The sequence below is a fragment of the Plectropomus leopardus genome, chromosome 20 (genome assembly GCF_008729295.1).
Source record: "Plectropomus leopardus isolate mb chromosome 20, YSFRI_Pleo_2.0, whole genome shotgun sequence".
NCBI lineage: Eukaryota > Metazoa > Chordata > Actinopteri > Perciformes > Serranidae > Plectropomus > Plectropomus leopardus.
Window position 1 is genome coordinate 9,055,238 of NC_056482.1, and position 22,087 is coordinate 9,077,324.

Below are 22,087 nucleotides of genomic sequence, written 5' to 3' on the forward strand. Positions count from 1 at the left end.
CAATGAGCAGTTTCACCAACAGGAAGGCTTTATGTTGATGTCTGCGTTAGTAGCCTTTCTATATCCATTGTCCAACCATCTTGAAATAACATTCAAATGCATATTAAACTTTGCCAGACCTCGATAACTTAATCAAAAACTGTGGCCCGGTAAAGCCAAGCTCACCCAAAAGAATAGGAGGGGTTAATGTTGAGTACCTGGCAGTATCGATGCCAAGGAAAGTCATAGTCTTGAAGCCGGTCTGCTGAGGAAGGTCTTCAACGAAATCCAGCAGAGCACGAGTGTTGTCGAACTGGCTCAGGTTGACACGATGAGTAACAGTCTCACCATAGGACACTATCCCCACCTGGAAAACACACACATTCTTATTAATGTTGTCCTACATTAAATTTATTTTTTCTTTTCTCTCCTTCTGTGTTCTCTTCTTCTCTGTCTCCCCGCCCAGACAGTCTACTGAGGATGTGGTCGGGTTTGGTGGGGTTGATATGACACAATGTTCTTTATACAGAAGGCAGAGGACTTCAGCAGCCATGGAAGATGTGACTTACAACCACCGGGCTCCACAGTGAGAAGACTTTCCAGTGTTTCCCTCTGGAAAACTCCACACGCTCCAGGCCAGATCAATGTAACCATAATAAAAACTAACCACCCACTGGAATAGTGATCCAACACAAGAAGACAGAAATACACTCAAGGTATAACTTACAACGCAAAGGCTAAAATTACTCTAAAGACTAGAAAGGATTCAGTTCATAAAGTCTGCTTTATGAAGGACATCTTAAAGTGATTCTCACTGCTGGCACCATGTGGAAAATTCCATAATGGAGGGCACTTTAGTCATCAAATATAATATAATATGAAGAACTGTGTTGGCAGCAAACGGTTTATTCCTTCATTCATACTTTTTCAGTCTAATCTTATGTAACCCATTTATCCAACCATGTGTGATTCCACAACCTGATGTTTAACATTGCATACACCGACATGCTTTAGACAAAAAGAGTCATCTTAACTGCGATTAACAGTAGGATAATTTAAAACTCCTCTGAAATCATCTATTCATGCAGCTGACCTGTGAGAGTTTAGGTCCGATCTCAATTTTCTCAATGAAACGTCGCAGGAAATCGATGATACTGGACCAGGGGTAGATACTGTTCGATCCATCCAGAACGATCACGATGTCAAGCTCCTTTGCACACTCTGGAACAGAGACAGAAATGACAGGTAATTCAATGTTAAGTTTGGTTTATTATTCCTCTGCATGCATCTGGAGGGAGCTTGGAGAAGAGCTACTGTTTTTTTGTGACAGAGGGGGCCAGTTGAGGTGGTTCTGGCATCTGATCAGGATGTCTCCTGGGTGTCTCGCGTTAGTGGTGCGCTGGGCACGTCCAACTGGTAGGAGGCCCTGGGTCAGACCCAGAACATGCTGAAAGGATTATATATGTATCTCATCTGGCCTGGGAACACCTCAGGGTCCCCCAGGAGGAGCTGGAAAGCATTGCTGGGGAGAGGGACATCTGCAGCGCTTTGCTTGGTGTGCTGCCCCCCCCAACACAGCTTCGGAAAAGCAGATGAAAATGGATGGCTGAATGGATGGATGGAGTTACGGGGTTTGCCTTTTTTTATGCACATTTAAAGTTTTGTCTCTAAACTTTTCCAAAGATGGACAGCTGGTCTCATTAAAATTACTGATTTTGCTCCAAATAAAAAAAATTGATTATGCAACACATCCAGTCCTCTTCCTGTTTACTTGTACCCACAGCAGACAACCAACAGAAGCTCCGAATCAAAATGTAATAATATACAGCAGCGGTTCTTGGGACCCCACTCTGAGTTACAGATTAAATCTGAAGGGATATTAACTGAATAGGAAGTCAAATGTAAAAACAAAACCCTCGTCTTTTTATTAAATTACTGGATAATTATAGGGTATTTAAAAGGAGAAGCCTGACCTTGGTTGTCTCCAACAGAATGTGAGTGTATGCGTGGTGGGAGACGACGACAGCAACAAACTTTTGTTGTTGTCTGTTTTTTTTTTCTTATAAATGAGTGTGTGTACTTTTGTATCATGAGAATAAGAAGAGCAGCGGCTGCGAGTGAATTCAAACTTTTAGACCCAGCAGAGTTAACAGTTAAGTTTCAAGTTGAAAGCACCTAATATTCTACTGCTCCATCTGTGCCCAGAGTACGCTCTGTGCTCCGACAGTGTGGTGCAATCAATAACCAAGTAGTCTATATATTTCAAGTGCCCTTAATGAATGGTTCACCTCAAAAAATATAAAAATCTATTTGTGGCAGCAGGTGTTTTTTTTTTGTCGCGCCCACCACAAATAAATGAATGTGTGGGAAACTCTGACCTCTAAAGCTCACAGTTTAACATTTAATACCACTTATGCAGAGGATAAAAGTCCAAGGTTAAGAAGTACAAGGCTACATTGCAGTTGTATGTATTAGTATGTGTGTGTGTATGAAGTAATTGGCCTAAAGGAGGCTAATTTCACCAGCTGTTATATCTTAGTGTAGGAACTCAAGGCAGAGACCTAATGAATTCAGTCAGGTTGCCTCATGCCAAACAAGAAATCAAAAAGTCCCTGAAGGCTTCACAATCATTTAAAATGTGTCAGTGTTTACATTAATTCAGAATTTGTCTAATCAGTCTAAAACCTGAGACATTTTAACACTGACGTTTTTGCAACACTGTATGTTTGCACTTGTTTCTTTCTGTCATATAAATGGTAGACAAAGTGAAAGAAGAATAGACAATAATGCCTGTAGACTGTTGGCTCTCCGGTTCTTTCTACGCTGTTTCCTTCCTGGGAAACAGAGTGCAGGCCCAGTAAACTGTCTCCTAACTTGGGCATACAACGGGGCAGAAGGGCTGGGCTGGGCCGGGCCGCAGAGGGATGGGGGTCGCAGACAAGTTTACATTAAGAAGAATGCTCTAATCTCCCTCTTCACTGAGAGAGGGGGAGTTTGATGTCATGATCTTGGGTGGTACTACCGCGAAGAGTAGATTGTAATCTCTTATCCCAGACAGGCAATTTGTGCAGATGCCTTTACGTGCTGATGTATATGTGCTGTGTCTTATTCTGACAGGCTGCGTACCTTGCACAGCCGGTGCCACAGAGTTGAGGATCTGGAAGGAATCGCTGACATTCGCACAAACTCCTGAGATGTACTGCTGCTGCCCACACATGTAGCCATACTGAGGACCACAGGCCTGTGGAGAAAGGACACACACACACACACACACACACACACACACACACACACACACACAAACTAAGACTCGAGCTGCTTGAGAAAGTAAAAACTCACAGGCTGTAACTGGTTAGCTTTCCACCAGTATGAGGTCATGGGTGAGAGGAGGTTCGGGGCTACCAAGGACAGAAACCAAGAGGAAAGAACTACTCAAACTGAGAATTACACAGAGACTATTAAAAACCACCAGAGATCCCTTCAGACTTCTGCAAAGAGAGAAAGAGAAGAGGGAAACAGAGAAGTTGAGCCTGAAAGGAAGAAGGGCTTTAAAACGACCAACAATGAATGGAAAACTGAATAACATCTATTATCTTTCAGCCTCATTTCCTAAAATTCTCCTGCATGCTCCACAGTGTGTGAGTTAGGATCTACAAGCCTAAGGATCTACAGTCATGTTCGCAGCTCTGTGAAGCTGTATCCAAGTACAGTGGTGCTTTGACTTTAATGCTAACATGCTCACAATGGCAATGCTAACATGCTGATGTAATTAGCATTAAACACATTTTTATTACATATTATAATTGAGGCCGGTGGGAACGTCCTGAGGAAAAAAAATGTGATTATGTAACAAATTAAGCCTTCAAAATAAAAGCCACTATACCAAATCCAAATGTTATTTTTTTCCTGTGTGTGAGTGACTTTTGATGTGTTCCTATTGTCAAATGTTTAAAACACTGCATCAAAAACAGGCAAGAGTTACTTAATATGTTAAAAAAGGGGTTAAAAGCTTCAGTTACAATAGCAGCTGTGCAGGGTCTTTCAGTTCAGCACAATAATTTCATTCCAATACCCAACACCACCACACTATTAGTATGCCAGAAAAAGATTTAGTAATTCCCAATATATAGTATGACTAAAACAGTATGCCAAAAATACATGCTGTTCTACTGCATCTGGTTGCATTTTGCAGTATTCAAACCAGCAGTATCCAGACTAATAACAGCTTGACAGCTCACTGAAAGCTTTCAGATGGTGCAATGATCGACAGGACATTCAAGTGGCTGACGACACAGTAAATTTAGTCACCTAAACCTAGTGCAAGTAACTTTACTTTAGTATGTAACTTTATGTTAAGTACGTAACGCATTGGGCACAAATTTGTTCAATATTATATGAGCCATTATATGAGGACATGTATGACAATGTAGCATGTCCCAATTCGGTGTTTCCCACAGAATAAGAGTGTATGTGTGGTGGTAACTGACCATGGTGGTGGTGCTGGGGCAGGACTTTTTTTTTTTTTTTTTAACATCTTTTAAATTCCTGTGTCCCTTTGTATCATTCTGTGTCCCCTCTCTAAATTCTGAAGTTTTTGCAGATCCTTGAACGCAGCACAGGCAGCACTCTCCATGAGTTATTTTTTTCTGTGGAAGCAACTTTATCATACACGGATAATTGATCAGTCGATCTATTCACAGCTGATCAAATTACATCGCTGAATGAAAGGAGCGGCCGTTTGTAAGTGAAAGAAAACTTTTAGATCCACCAGAATGAACAGTTAAGTTTCTCTTTCAATGCGCCTGACATTCTGCTTCTGCTGCACCGTCTCTTCCCAAAGTGTGCTATAAATAACTGTGCAGTATATATATCAAATATATACTAGTGCTTCTAAAATACCTATTTGTGGTGGCAGATGTTTTCATTGTGGTTGCCTGCAACAAATAAATGAATGTATGGGAAACCCTGCAATTGAATGCATACTTGTTGCAACAGTACATACTTTGTAAGGGCAGCTGCAGTATATACTGAAAGTAAAAAGAAAAAGTCAGGGATTTAGAAGACACCATATATTTGCTTGGACCAAATGATAAGTTGCATAAATATATATTAATCGACCACTAGTCCATGGTTTTGGTCATTTTTACACCTTGCTCATCTCGTAATTACGTGCAAAATTATACTGGAGTTCAAATCCATATTATGGAATGGATGTGACCACCTCCTGTATACATACATTTCTGCACGTATACAGTAGATTACAGTGTCAAATTCCCAGGACATAACGCCTCACTGAGAAACATGGAGGGCTGAGTCCACTGTTTCCACAGAGACCAGAGGTCTAGTGAACATACACTTGCTGCCCAGTTTCTTGCAGGAAATATGCAAAGTTCAGTCCTTTTGTGTTTGGTATGGAAAATGTACTACAGAGCACTTTGATATACTATAAAGAGCAACTTCCTTCTTACCAGAAATCCTCCATTGGGATTGGTCACCAGCGTGGTTCCCATGGTCATGTTCTCCTTGACTTCATGTAAGTTGGGAACGGTTGTGTTTTCTAAAGAAAAAAATATGGATGAATAAACAGAGTGAGACAAACAGAGAGCAGCACAGAGGAAGAACAGCTGGACAAATTCCTCGTCTGAGTTTTCCCATAGGAAGAGAGCCGCTCACCCGCCCTCCTTACTTCCCTCTAATCCACATAGATGCAATAATCACTCACATGTGGTTAAATATAGCATGTTTCATCACTTTACCTCAGGGTGTCGCGTACGGCAATTAATAAAGGATGTAGAGCATAAAACAAAATGATCTGTTGACAAAATTCCAACTTGTGGTGGGAAAGAAATCGAATCATTAAGCAATCACAACATGTGGCTAAAATTAGCCTATTATGACAAATGCTTCAAATTGGGAATGTATCATCTGCTTTATTTTTCTTTCCACATATTCTCATAAAAACTCATTCACATGCCATTTCATTTTTGAATCAAGCTCTTTACCAATCCCCATGAGAGGATTTGGATATTTAACCATTTCTGATTCTCATTAGCAGCCAGGCTTGTGGTTAGCAATGTGGCATAACGACCTTTAGTGACTAAAATTCAGCTGTATTCTTCATCTCCGTGTGAATACAGATTCCTGCTTTCTTCTTCTATCCTTCCCCTATTTCCTGTCTTCAAGCTGACAAGAAAATACTAAAGAAAACACAAAATTAGAGGATCTTTTTATGCTCTAACACATGTTCTGTGACACACAGTAATCAGTCATCTCTCATGCACACACAGCACACTTTGATGGTAAAAAAAGATAGTTTGTATAGTCACATTTCTTTGTTTCTTAACACTCTGATAAAATGAGTGACATAGACCAAGACCCGGCACCTCATGATTCATCCACGTGGGACTGAGAGCAGCTTTGCGAGCTGCAGAAGAGAATAAAAGCTTTGTCCTCAGTGAACTGTGAACCACAGATAGCAATCAGAACAAATCAGCCTTATCACACAATCCCTTTTGGTTTGGAATGACCTCTTTAAACTCAAAGAAAGTTGTAGGTCAAATGCTGTTTGCAAAGTGGCTTCTTTTAAAATATATATCCACTTTTTCAGCAGTTATTTACTGGGTGTTGGCCATGAATTGCCTGCTGTGGAAAGTGAGTACGTACATTTACTGTACGTGCTGTACTTAAGTACAAAGTTAGTTAGGTATTTTCATTTTCTGTTACTTTTTAAACCTGTTCTTCTTAGCTTCAATTCAGAGGCAAATATTGGACTCCCCTTACTTTAGTTACTTTCAGATTCAGACAAACAATAGGAAATGTAATCAACAAATACATCATAATGTAATATTCTTAGTTAAGATTGAACTTGATTGATGATCCCGAAGGGAAACTCACAAGCTCCCCAGCTGCAGATCATTCGAACAGGATCCATCTTTACCAGCTGCAACATTAAAGTGACGAACACACTAATGCATCAATAATTATAATGCAGTATCATAACACATAATTTTCAAACGGGCCATTCTGTATAAAAATTACTTTTACTTTTGATAGTATATTTTGATGCTCATAATTCTGTACTTTCAAGGAGTACTTTTTAAAGGAATGCTTCACCCATCATATGACCATATGACTGTTTATATACCTCTAGCCACTTTAACCCTCTACACTAATTGTTTAATGTAGGAATATTGCTACGCTTTTCTTCCTCTCTGTTCTTTATAAAAGGTACTATCACAGAATGGGAGGAAAGATTTATTTAGCCTTTAAGCTGGCAGCAGTGTGCAGTGACAGCACCAGATCTATGTCTGTGTAAAAGGGACAGGACAGTATGGGTGTGACTGTGTATTATGCATGCAGCTCATTGCCTGGAGAGGTAAAAAAAAAAAAAGATGGAAAAATAAACTGTCTTCACTGCAGCCCTACGGGATGGCCCGACGAGAAGAGCTTATTACTCACACTGTGCTACACTGAATTTGTGATAAAAAACAATGTTTTGCCTGCATGCCTCCACAGTTTTGTATTTTTATTTCATATTTAAAAATGATAAAATTCAGTATATTAATGCATCCACCACTGCTGAGTAGTTCTTCGGCCTAAAAGACTTTCAGAGCCTGTATACGCAATTGTGTGCAGCCAACAGTTTGTCTTATTTTGTTTGTCTTTTGGATGCAATTTTCTGAACAGAATGTAAACATTTTGCAGTTCTGTTTAGCAGTCATGTTGATAAACTGTGGATTTTGGGACTCTCTTGCCAGTATTTTTATGACACGTAATTGTCCTGGCATAACCACCTTTCAATTTTATTGGTCGGACGGAACCGTGATTAAGAATTACAACATGAAAACCACACTAATTTAACTTTGCTCATTATGGTTTGGCATATCTCTCTCCTGTGCTGCAATAATGTAAACCTATGGAGACAGACTATAGGGCGTGGACAGTGGGCATAGAGCAAAATGACTCTGCAGGGATCAGACTTACACGTGACTGACAAGCCCTTCTCTCCAGTAAAACATTAACATGAACCCATCCTGCTGGGCTCTCCTTGTCCAGGGTAAAAACTCAGTCAGTTTCACTTTAAATCAAAATACGGCATTGTTGTTGTTGATGTCCTGTAAACCACTCCCAGTTGTTTGCTGAGTTGTCTTGCTCTGGCTGCCAAGCTCACTCGATTCCCAGTGGATGTTTTGCAGACTAAACTTGAGTCTGTGAGATTTAAGCTTTTTCCTGCTTAACTCATTCAAGATAAAACAAATACAGGACTCTCCTCTGGAGAGTGGAGGAGTATCATTTCAGTCTCTCAATGTAAATTATCAGCACTTATAGTGTGTAATTTACCAACAGCGGGAGAACTGCAACTCCTGTAAGTCAGTAATTCTGAGGTGTGAACAGCTGTGCTGAAAAGTATTAATTTCTGAGCCGAGAGCTGGTGTGCAGAGCTGCTGTACACGCTCACTCTCAGTCCTCCAGTGTCGACACACAGCCAGACACCACTGACCGGGAGCTAAGCTGTGTTTATCTGTTTCATTAAGATATAATTAGAAGGATGAAACATTAAATCCTTGTTTATTTACTGTCTTCCTGTTCGGATGGGCCTCACTTCCTCCCGACGAGACGCAGTCAGATATACAGTCGCCTTAAACACACAGTAGCACAACTGCACACAATCCTGCCCAAATATGGTACAAATTAAGACCACAATTAATAATCATTTTCATCACTGAATAATCTCCTGATTGTTTTCTTTTTAGGAACCATGCGAACTTTAAGTAAACTTTCATCTATTTTAAAGTACATCATCACTGTGCTTCTTTTCCTGACACTGACCACAACACTTTCACTTGCCTAATCCTAAAGACACCAAACCGTGCTTCATTTACTAAACATATCCAGAGTCAGCTTATTTGCCTTAAACTAACCTCTGCAACTGTACAATAATTACATGACTTTATGTAAAGGACATACCATAATTTGTGGGACGCTTATGCGTAGGATATCATACGTATCATTGCATAAGATAAAGCAGCATATTTTCACATATTACTCAGTGAATTAAGTTTCTTTTGAAGTAACCAGAGGTTACTGTTGGAACAGTAAGACTGACAAACATAGTTTTGGTGTGTCTGTCTGAATGAAGTGTTTTGATTCAACAAGGCTAATATCAGTTTGGAGAAAGAGAGGAACGTAAATTCAGAATGTGTATGGTTCTATTTTTCTTTGTAATAACAGAACTTGACACTTAGTTGGTTTATTTTGTTTATCTGTTAGACTAAATAAACTGAAAGAGCTTGTGTAACAGCAAATTGACGCTTGGGGGCATAAATGGAGGGAGGTGCTGCACACAAAAACTGATATATATTATTTTCTTCAGTCAAATGTCAAGAAAGTATGAAGGTATGGAAAAACAGATACCACCCAAACCTAGTTACTGATTATTTTCATATTGATCAATAAATAGATTAACTGACTAGCTATTTCAGCACATACACACAAACAATATTCTTACTAGGCAGTTCCAGTTTAACACATGTGTTGTCCCCCGTCCCCACAGGACACTTGTACACGTCTCCTGTCCGTTTGGCTGGCTGGCCCGACAGCGGCGATCCAATCAGGACCCTGAACAAATAAAGAAAGTTGGGATTGGTTAGTAAAATATCCTGCCAACAACCACACACCAGTGTCACAGTTTAACAGTTGTGATAATAAGCACAATTCAATGTTACTGCAGAAATTAAGCGTTGGCAGGTTGGAGGTGGTGAGCGTTTTTATAATTTCCCAACAGTTTAGATTTGCCTTAATTATACTTACGTAGTTAAATTTAAAAACATAAACAGGAGGTTCAGATTGGTTAAAAAAGCTGTTTTAGTTTATTGTAACTGGCTGATGAATCTGTGGCTGATACACTGTTATATCATCAACCTGAAAATACAGTATGAATCCGAAATAACACTGAAATATCTTTAAAAAAAACACCTTATTATAACCTCATTACATATATAATGTATGATATGCTGCAGATGTTTGCAGATCAGAACAGTGTTATTGTACATCACACAACGTGTGTGCGTGGTTGTGTGTGTCTGGTCTGTACTGGACATGTATGTTCAATGTGAATGACTATATGCCTGTTTGCATTACACACTCATGTCCATGTGTGAGTTGCATAACATTGTGTCTCTCTGTCAGTAAACTAAAAAGAGTCAGTCATCTGCCCTCCTCTAAACATTCGTGCTTATTAACATTCCTGAAATCTAATGGGCCCTGATCATCTAAAGCGAGACACAAAATACAACAACACTCTGCTCACTCCACAGTCAGCTGTCTGTGAAAACACCACAACATTACTGATTCATTTATGATGAATACTCAACAGGATGAAACATACGTTTAGATAATTGGCTGCAGATTGTTGATACTGCTTGCTTTACTGTAAAAAAGGCAGTTCAGAAAGTTATAAAATCGTACTTTAATCTTGTTCCTGTCCAAGCTACATAAACTTGTCAGACACAGTTTTCTTCAGATTATTAAAACTGTTAGAAGAGAAATGGTTTCATTTCATTTTTAACCCTGTTTTTAGGTATTGCCATTAAAATTTGCGCAGACATTCATGATGCCCAGAGGATGAATCCTAATGACTTCAGTGATCCCTTGACTTTACATCTAGCGCCACCACCTGGTCAAAATCTAATTGTCCAATACTTTTTTTTGAGTGAAAGGGGTAGCGAGAGAGGGGTCAACATGCAGCAAAGGGCTGAGGCCTGGATCAAACCAGCGGCCTCGGGGGAGAGGGCGTAACATCTATAAATGGGGCCAACTGAGCCACTGGGTGCCCTGAATTGACCAATACTTTGATTAACAACTAAATACCTAGACTTCAAGACTTTGACGGTGCTTTGGTTCCTTTGGTTGCACTTTTAAGATCAAATAATTTTCAATAGTTATAAAGGTATAGTTCAAGATTTTGGAACTACGTCTTGCAGAATTTAGACAAGGAGACTGATATTATGCTGTCCAGCAAATATGAGGGTTATCTCCTCTGCTTTAAGTCTTTATGCTACGCTAAGCTAACCATATTGTGACTCTAGCTTTATACTGAACAGACAAATAAGAGTGTGGTATTGATCTACTTGTCTGACTCTAGGCAAGAAAGTGAGTATTTTCCAAAATGTTGAACTATTCCGTGACCCAACTGGCAGAATAAATGTTGGCATTGTACATTTCAGCAAACCATGAAGAAGAGGATATGTTGAAACTTTTCTTTGTGTTTTAACAATGCTGTGGTTAATGTGTGGTTATGTTTAGGCACAAAAATCTCTTGGTTAGGGTTATGAAGAGTTCAACTTTAGGCTTAAAACAACCAGCTGGTTGCCATAATCTTGGATGGAAATGCAGTCGATGTCTCGATGTCTCGATGTTTGCTGGTCTCAAACTATGCTCTGCAGTAGTCTGCAGTTTTCAGCACCATCGCCTTAATAACTCTAATGATAATAACTTAATTTATATAGAACAAGCAAAGCAAAAGCAGAAAGAGGATATTAAAAGGAAATACAACAACAGAAATCCAAACAGTCTGACTGAACATGGGCGAGACAAAACTCTTGGATCTACGATAAAATTAAAACAAGAGGACAAATAATGCAAAGGGGCACAATGTCAGTATAAAATAAGATAAAGATTAAAAACAACAAAGGCAAAAACAGCAATAAAAAATGCAGATAAAAGGGAATGAAATAAATAACACATAAACAAAATAAGTAAATTAAATGAATAAAAGTTATCTTCACCTTCACCTTCCGATGACTAAGTCAGCTCATGTAAATGAAAACTAAACTATGTCACATTTCAACACGACTGAGGTGCACTGAAGAGCTAAGGGGTGGGAGTCTAGAGGACACATCTGTGACTAATCAGTCACCTCCCAGCCTTTGCATTGTTACGTCACTTTACGATCGCCATCTTTTCTCTTCAAAATATTCTCCCTCATGGACACACTGGTGGCTAAATAACATCTCTAATTGTATAACCCCTCCTCCTTGTTTGCTTGAAACTGTCTCCATCAATCAGTTTAATCTCTTTAGTTTCTGTTTTTCATCTGTTTTCATCCGTTCCTCAGAACTCTGACGTCCCCCCTGCTTTACTCATGTTGTTTCTTGAGTTCAACTTCTTCAATCAAGCCCTTATCACTCAGAACTCTTTAATACGTTTCTGTGAACTGGAACAAAATAGTGTTATCTGGAGATGCAACAGAGCCAATGTGTTCTCAGGGCACAGTGTGGAGGTTCACTCACAGCTGGCTCCACTGATTAGCGGTGAGTGAATTATTGTAAATGATCTCATATGAGCTTGATAAGATCGTGACGGCGGGACAGCACCAGGTACAGCCATGTGGGAAAGAATCAGCAGTGGTGTTGCAACAGGTTGGAAGGAAGACGTGAGTAACTGAAGGAGAGATGTGGAGACACAGAGCTGTTAACCACACTCTAATAGCACTTAACAAGGTTTTTAAAAATGTGCTCCCAGACTGTTTTTTATCAAGGAGCCACGGATGCTTGGTTTCAGTGTATTTACAGGCTTGGTGTGGAGGCTCTGGTGGGCAGTTTACCGTTAACAGCCAGAGCAGTAAAGGCAGGGAGCCTCATTAGGGCAGCAGCTGGTGCGCTCGCCTTCACTTTGTTTTACAGGTTAATAAAGGTTTTACGCTTTTGTTATTGTTGAGGATTTGAATTAAACTAAACTTGGTGTCATAAAATGATCTAATGCAGGAACCGTTTTGGCCAAGCCTATCTGAAACAATATATAGGAGATTTTCTGATAACAATGTAAGAGGACCACCAGAGTGGAGAAACCAGTTCATGAAAAAACCCACAAGAGAGTTGTTAGGCAACGTCATGTGCACACAAGTTTACTGTGCACAGGAAGTGTCACTTACATCCAAATGCATCGCAAATTTTAACCAAACTTTCAAAATGACATAAAAAATGTAAATGAAACTGTAAAGTGTGTTTCCATCCCCTGCCACTGTGCAAATATTAGGAGTTGGGTGTACCAAGATAAACATTTGGTGGCGCTAATTCTCCAGTTAGTTTCCATCGAATCAAAACAAGAGGGCACAAAGAGATCACATAACTTAAGAGTTCTAGTTAAACCTCAAATTAACTAAAACAATTTGGAATAAAGATGATGCTCAGGTGCTTTATATACATTCATGATTCTTTAGTTAAGTCTGTCTAGCTTGCATTTTGTCACAGTTGGCTGTATTCAGTGTAACAAAATTTCCCAAAATGTTTTTGAATTTCTAGCATTTTCACTGAGTTTTTTTATTCATTTATTTGTTCTTTTGCAAACTAAAATGCACATAAAACTGTTAGATGAATTTTGTGACTGCATACATCTGTCTTAATGGTATTTAATGTCAATGGTTGAACATCCATAAACCCAACATGTTAAAATGAATAAAAAGAATTGAAACTGTGTGATAAAGCAATTACAGTGCTCTTCATAAGGTGAATAAAATACGCATTTCATTTAAGCACTCTCATGTAGGAACTATTTTGTCTCTGCCAAACTAAAACCACCAACCGTATCACCACGCAGAAGGAAGTGTACATCTACTCATTGATGAGAGGCTTGTGCTCGTACTAGCGTGAGATGCACACATTAATGGTGTCCTCAGTTGTGAAGTTAGGTTGATCAGTGATGCTCATGAGCACGCTGCGATACAGTTGGCAGGTGCAGTTCGGTAGATATTTCCAGCACTGACACCAAAAACATAGCACTACAGGTAAGAGGAAAAAAATTATTTTTGATTTCAGGGCAATCCCTTTAATATAGCATTCAGTCCTGTATTGAAAGTGTTCAGGGTCCAACCGAATACAATGTTGAATTGCCATCACATTGTGTATGTCTGAAATGGACTCATGTTTCAACTAGGATCTTTGTGACAAGGAGGAAATGATGTTGTGGTGAAAGTTGATGAATGTTGATGACACTCACCATTTCCCCTCACTGTTCTCAAACTGCTGGACTGTGTAGCCAAACATATCCTCCACCGGACCATTGAACGACAAACCATTATTCTGGTCCACGTTGAAGGACAACACACATGCCAGCAGCACTGCGGGGACGAAAGGAAAGGAAATATTATTCAGGATGCCAGAGACTGTTGTTTACTAGACCTGCATTAGCTATTGCACTGCTCCCCAGAGAGAGTTCAGTTTGAAAATCTGACTGGTTAATAAACAATCACATCCTGAAATAAGAGCAATTTATTTAAGTAGAGGATCAGCATGAACAAACATTTTTAATTAATAAACAATAAAGATTCAACCCGGAAATGAAAAATAAACTGATCTATTAATAGAACAACTGTAAATAACAGACATTTTTGTCATTTAGCCACAATATTTATATCATTCTTATGATATCAAAAGTATAGAGATGATACACCAATATGAGAGAGGAACTGTGTGAACCATATCACGCTCACACACACAGAGTCATTTTGGAGGACACTAGAGGAATTTCAAACATCAATGCGAAGTACTTTGGTCAGAGTCCAGTCTGACCTGCAGGACAATGGCTTCTTCTCTGCACTCTGCGCAGTCTGCGTCCGTCTGTCACCGAGCTGAGTATATATCACAGAGGCTCTATATAAATCCATCCATGTCTCATTGTGCCTGCACTACAATGACGCTCTTTATATGTACTGTGCCAGGGAATTCCTCCAGTATAATTTATTCAATTCCCGGACTTGTGAGGGAGTGCAGAGGAGTCGAGGAACAGCGGGATTAAATAAAGAACAAGCAGACACAGACCACATACATGGAGAGCCGCAAATAAAAAGCAGCTATTTGTTTGATGATGATGATGCTTTGTAGCTAATGTGTCTGACCCCAAGGACAATAGAGAGCTACCATATGGAGTCTGAGTTTCACCATTAAAGTAATTATAGACTTTCTAGGCACGCTAGTGGTGCAGCTCAAGGACGTTGTGTCGTTGGGTCAGTCTGTGCACCGCTTTGGTCCAGTTGGCATTATGTCAACACAAACAGGAGGGCTATGAAATTTTGTGCAGAGATTCATGGTCCCCAGAGTATGAATACCAATGACTTTGGTGATACACTGACTTTTCCTCTGCCGTCACTGAGTTTTAAATTTGTAGTTTTGAGTGAAATATTCCAACAGTTATTGGACGGATCGCCAAAAAAATTGGTAAACATATTAATGTTCCCCTCGGCATAAATTTGATTAATTTTGGTGATCCTCTGACTTTTCAGAAAGTGCCATCAAGTCAAAATATCCTTGTCCTAGACTTTTGTTTATAAAGAAATGCCCAATCCACCTCATTCCCAGATTGTCAAACACTGACTCCTTGTCATGCCCGTTGTCATCTCACATCATTACAAGGGGCACCTTTTAGCATCTCTGTGACGTATAGCTGACGCATATTGTAACACATTAATGTTTAATGTAGTGAAACAGCCCCAGTTAGGTTTAGGAAACAAACTACTAAGATAAATTTAGAGAAAAAGATCATGTTAAGGGTCATGATGTAAAATAATGTATTATGACGTTGTGTAATAGTGATGTCATGAATTACATGATGTTACAACAGAGCAACACTGTCTTTCCACACAGGACGTGGTGCGTAAGTGACACAACATTACGTCAAATCAACATTGACTTTCATTTTCACACGGGACACAAACTGTGGTCTCTTGGCTGAAAGTCTGCTTGTGTTTGACCCATACACCTCCCCTCCCTCCCGCCTTATGCAGAGTTTCTCGTAATTTGACACCCTGGGAATGAAAATGGTCTAAAATCCCTTCGTAACGCATGACATTCTGGTGTAGGTGCAGTGTACTCTGTCATGTTAACAGGACATGCATGGTCGAAGACAGGCCTGGAGAGCAATAATACAAACAGGGATCAGCATATATGTAAACCATAACTCAAGGAGGTTTAGATGCATGAATTACATGCAATCAAGTCTGTTACCAACCCCTCTCCCTGGTTTCTTATAAACAGAGAACTTAAAAAAGCATACTGCTGCCAGTCATCATCCAGTCATGTTTAGATGTTGATCCCATAGATTTCATACAAGATTACGCTTTTTACACTCCCCTCTAGTAAAGAGACATAGGCAGAGACACAGAGAGAGAGTGAGCGAGAGCCAGACCTGCAGAGTCATATACTGGAATCCCAGCCAAGAAATATTATCCCCTCTGTTTCTCCCTCACTCATTTCTCTACTTCCTCTGTTGCCCCTCTACATCTCTCAGAGAAGCTCCATTTCCTGTTCCTATTAACCTGATTATAGACATCCCCTCAAATACACAGGTGCGCGCACACACACACACACACACACACACACACACACACACACACACACACACACACACACACACACACACACACAGAGCTAATTTAGCTGATTTAAGATGGCTTTGGGCCAGCCAGGCCTTTCTCATTTATCACATACTGAACTCGAGTACAGTTCAGAGTCACGCTGGCCTCTGAGCTGTAAGTTACACGGGAACGTCCTCTGTCGATTGGCAGTCTTTTGTGTACACCAATCTCATTTTGTTGTATTTGGTGTCTCCTGGCTCCACTCTGTTCAAATCAAAAACACTGAGTTATGTAACTGGCTATTTTCGTGAGCTGGGCTAACATCTGCCCTGGAAAACCAATAAGTGGACTTCTCCCTTGGTGGATGGAAATGGCCTCATGAGCCTCTGAGGCACTGGCATATAAAGCTGTCCATCAAGCTCTGAAGGGTTCATGTTGCACTCTAGTACACATGGTGAGCAGTGGAGAGGCAGCAGGAGTTTTTTTTTAGCCATGGTAGCAGCATGGCACTATGTGGGTTGGTCCACTGCTTTGGTCCAGACTGAAATGCCTCAACAACCATTGGCTGGATTGGCATGAAATTTGGTAGAGACATTTATGTTCCACTCAGGATAGATCTGTGGTGATCCACTGACTCTTCTTTTTGTTGAAACCATGAAATTGAAATATAAGTTTGTTAAATTCTTTGGTAAAACTAGTATATACCAACCACATTAACCCACATCAGCCTCAACCAGGCTGTTCTCATGCACTGTTTTCTACAAAAAGAAATGCACCAAAATGCATACATATATGAGCCAGCAATTCATGTATAACCTACATATTTGAGAATGCTGCGATCATGTGACCAGTGCACTGGTGAGAGTAAAGAAGAAAGCGGTCCCCTAAGGAGGCATGTTGGGGTGATGGATTGGTCACAAAATTCGAGACTTTCCCCCTGAGACCTGTGTTCAGAACTGCTGAACTTGAACTAACCCAACCCCTAACCCTAAAGGTATATATGTTTTTATTATTTTATCCTGCCATCCAATTCAGTTTGATTTGCACTTACTATAAGATCCTTACTTTTAAATATAAATCATTTCCTTTAATTCATTAACTGCTGTTTATTATTCAAACTGCAATTTTTTCTGAATGGTGCTATTAGCGTTGACCAGGTTTATCTTATTTAACAGCTGGGGGAGATAACATGGGAACTTAAAGAATCTTAATATAAACTGAAACTCCTGCTGCCCTACCATTGCCGTCCTTTTAAACCTCCATTCATTATTTAATTTTTTCTATGATCGGCTTCTTATTAGCCAACTTGTGCTTTAAACAAGGAGCATTTCAACTAATGCACCAGTGTGCTAAGTACAGCCTCACATAGCCACTAGCATGGCTGTAAACTTGTTTAAACTGAAAAATGTGACCAGCTGATCCAATACAGCCCATGCATGTCATTGCTTATCATGAGAAAAATCTCATTTTTGCTCACCAGAAATTTCTAATCTAAACTGACAAAAATATCTGAGCCTGAGACTACAATGAGCAACCAACGTGTCTGTTTTCGGTCAGCTCCATGTGGTCCTGACTGATCTTGGCATATATGTCGGCCACACTAACCCACAATAAAACCCTGCTGCCCTCTCGGATACAGTTCTTAAAACCAAAACGACTCCATTTCAGCATTTAACAATTCTGCAAGACATCAAACCAAGTAGCCAAAGTCAGATCTGTCTGATACAGCCGGGACAGAGAGCAGCACAGATCAGCACCTGTTGGCCTGTGAGACATCAAACCACCTATAAAAATCACCCAAAGTCAGCACCTGTAGGCTTCAAAGCATCGTTCAGTCACAGTAAAAACACACACCCAACTGGCACCTGCTCATCTGTAAAATATCTAACCGACTATAATCAGCTTTAAAACTCAGCGCTAATCAGCACCTGTAGGTAACAAAGTCATTAGGTTACCCTGAAACTCATAATCAGTCATAGTAGGAAACACATGTCACTTGTAAAGTTGATCCAAGACAGACAGTTAAAACAAATCCTCTGAGCAAGCAAACAGAAACAGAAGCTGGATAATGTTAATGGTACATGAGTCAGAGTGAAAGATGGCGCAGTATTATGATGGACGAGTGTCTGACCATTAAACAGAATAAAGCCAGAGATTTTTGGGTGGGACCTGGACCTTCATGCACCATGTGCTGCTGTTAAATAACAGACACTGTTGCCAAAGGAGACAGGCTTCATATTCTGGCATGGCCGTGGGCATGAGAGTTATGAAACTGAAATATTTCCAGATTTTCTCCTTTGTTCTTTTATCTTGATCAGTTGTTATTCTCTGCTGCCCTTTTTCCCCAGCTTCTCCTCCTGACTTCCCCACAATCCTTATCTGACTCCATTTTTTGGCCAATTTCTTCTTGCTCTGTGCTCAAACCGTGTCCTCTCCTCTCTAATCACTCCAGGAATGGTTATCACGAGCTCAACTTCTGACAGTTTTTAGCTCTGCTGACTCTGACTTAATTTTCTTATTTGGCTGTCTTCTCAGCCGCTGCTTATTTCTTGGCCAAATGTGAAGGGTGTGGGTGTGTAGTCGACGCAAAAGGTCATGAATGTAGGCGTTTTATATCTTCATATTCACGGGGGAACACAAAAGGCCAAATTCCACAGAGTTTTAGTGCTAATGTCAGTAAAGATAAACAAGACAAGCTGTAGTATGATTGTTAAAAGATTGTGGGTCATCAGCCATGCTAGAGGCTGCACAGCAATTTTGACCTAGATGCTAACTAAGCAAGCTCACATGCTCAAAATAACAATGTTAACATGCTGGAGCTTGTTTTCCAAAAACAATTTTTGAGCACGAGGGATGGGAAAATATGTGATTTTATTTCAAATCACAAAAAACACCACCATCAACTGATACCACTATCAGTTATGACACCATTACTGATAAGTTGATGTTAGTGAAATTCCATTATTGGCAAAACTGTGAATATTGTGTCAAGCCGTTGTGGACAGGATAATGGTGACATGAAATATTCATATCGTCACATGCCTAATGAGCATTAGCTAAAGGCAGATTGCAAATGGTGCTAACTTCCTGTTACATAAATATTTTACACACACAAAAAGTTAATGTGACTATTAATGTTACATACCGGCCAAAGGTGGAATTATAACTCCCGGGTCCGTCATATGATGCCACGGAGCCCAGAAATACTTTTTCCCCGTAGACTTACATTATAAAAAACACGCCTGTAAATCAGTGAATACATTTTTTTTAGTGCTGCAATATCCCCCTAAAATTGTTGCACTAAAGTGATTTGATCCATTTGGTCCTATAACATTTTGAAAGTCTGTAAGAGCTGCACTATTAAATCATTTTTTTTATCCCCATTCAAGTTTGCGGGGGGTTAAACCAGAAGTAACCACTTGGCTGATGGAAGTTAGCTGCTCAGCCACTACGGCCCCACAATGCTGAAGATCTGGGTAACTTCATACTGCAGATCTCAAGGCTATTTGGCTTCGTGCACCACTGAGCAACTTTCATGAGAATGTACAAGGGCCTCCAACACTGTATCCAGTTCTCGTCATACATCAATGGGACTACAATCTTCTGGAAAACATGAATGTCTGTCTCAAATTTATAGCAATCCATGCAACAGTTGTCCAGACATTTAAATCAAAACAGCGCATCAGCTGATCACCAAAGGAATCATCCTCTGGGGACCATGAATGTCTGCAAAATTCTGTCTCAATCAAAGAAGACTGTTGAGATATTTCACAAATTAAATTAAAAAAAAACTGCTGGTAATGCAACAGGGAGAGTCAATGTATCTATCCAAAAGTTGCTGAGATATTTATGACACTGCCATCCCAAAAGCCACATCATCAGCTAAAAATCATCTCCTTCTACTCAGCTTGCTATTCAATCTGCTTCCTCTCCTCCACCCATTCATTAGCTCACTTTCCCATCCCTCTTTCCCTCAAGAACATCATGCATTTCACTACTATTTCCTCCTTTCATTCATCTTTGTCGCTCCTTCCTTCCCACCTCCCGTCCCAGCATCTCTCCGCTCCTCTCCTCATACCTCCTTTCATTCATTGACTGAACACATCGGCTCGACGGTGTCAGGTTCCACTCTCTGAAACTTCCAGATGTATCCTCTGGAGCTCTGCTTTTTTCACCGGTGCAGAAAACATGCAGAGTTACAAGTGAGACCCACGCATGACATCATCCCCCCAGACGGTTGTCAAAGCTTTCATCCCCCCCTGAAATTCACTCAGGATATGGCAGGGGTGGCTGACACTCTTCTAACCATGTCCCTCCAGCAGACACATGCATATAGCCTGTCTGTTAAATCTGCTGATCACAACAGTTTGAACATACAGGGAGCAGCTGGGAAGTGGGGGCTTCTGGGATAGATCAAACACCTCTGGAGGAACTAAAAATACACACACCCAAGGGTCAAAGAGTGACCTTCCTCCAGAATCAATAAGCAACATGTGAAAATAATCATGTTATGCCTCAGATACTACTATAAGCATGAGCTCCATATTCCTACAACTCATAAAACATCACTTTGGGTTAATTTGGCAAAAAAATACAAAAACAGAGACTCAAATGAGAATCCAATGAACAGGAGAAAAGGGGTGTAGTTTGCAGTCACTTATCCTGTGCAAACAGAGAACAATGTCTAGAGTGTATGCAACACTTCTGGCATAATAATAACTAATTTATGTCTCATTTCAAATAACAGACTCTGCATAATAAACAACAAACACTACAACTGAAATACTCTAATTATAGCTTCACAAAGTATGCAGTGCAATTTATCTGTGCTTTGTTTAGTGTGTTCTTATAATCAAGTGTTATCAAGGCTCTTAGCCAAACTCCCACTTAACAGACGAACTAACATTGATCTGCACAACCCACTTATACTCTTAAAACTTTAATTAGAATACACAAATAATAGAGTGCTTTTAGCTGGCTGCCTGCTGTTTAGGTGGAGCAATGCAATTAATTTAAACAAGCACGAATCAGCTTGGTAGTAGTTTCGGGCTCTCCATCTGTTTTTTATCTGTCATGCTCATCAGAGTTAGCCAGCCCAGATTGCAAATGTGAATTAGTCTGCGACCTCTGAGTTCACTGTCAATGAGGTGTTATCAACGGACTTGCATCAAAATGCCTCCGAACACATTTTGACAGACCTATAACCATTTAAAACATTAACACAAGACTTAGCGCTGAGCAGCGGACAAATGTTAACAGACTGTAGTGTGCAGAGATGAGCTGTGATGGACTTGCATTGGTGTATCTCTGAACGAATGTTGCCATTTTTGCCATCAGAATTTGAAAATAATACTTCAACAGAAAATTCCACATCAGGTACAGCCATCTCGGTTGTATACCCTAAAATGTCTCAACGACGTTACTCTTTACTAAGCTAGGTTTATGCTCACAGCTGTGTCCCTGGCACAACGGTGTGTGAGCCAAAAATGATGTTATCACATATTTTGTGTAAAACTCAAAGGTTGCAAGTTGTCATCGTCTAAAACACACCCCACATGAAAACTGATAAATGATTGGCCCGACCCGGGCCAGGTCGGCTGGAAATCTGTGTGGGACGGAGGCCAGACATATCTGCCAGAGCAAATATCACATGAGCTCGTAGATTTATTTGGTTCGCAGGCTAGATCTGAGCATTTCCAGAAAATGATCTTGCTCTTGAAGGAATAGTTCGACATTTTGGAAATACACTTATACCCCTTT

General features: G+C 40.1%; 1 protein-coding gene across 1 annotated transcript in view; it reads right to left on the reverse strand.

Annotated features, from left to right (window-relative positions):
* The window catches only part of itga1 (integrin, alpha 1), a 58,410-nt gene that overhangs the window by 20,986 nt on the left and 15,337 nt on the right, over positions 1-22,087 (reverse strand). Inside the window, exons 2-7 of the mRNA XM_042509266.1 lie at positions 13,975-14,095; positions 9,488-9,597; positions 5,448-5,536; positions 3,106-3,220; positions 1,073-1,200; positions 198-346 (exon numbers count right to left, since the gene is read on the reverse strand). Of these exons, the coding sequence (XP_042365200.1) occupies positions 198-346; positions 1,073-1,200; positions 3,106-3,220; positions 5,448-5,536; positions 9,488-9,597; positions 13,975-14,095 (712 nt within the window). The remainder of the gene's footprint in view (positions 1-197; positions 347-1,072; positions 1,201-3,105; positions 3,221-5,447; positions 5,537-9,487; positions 9,598-13,974; positions 14,096-22,087) is intronic.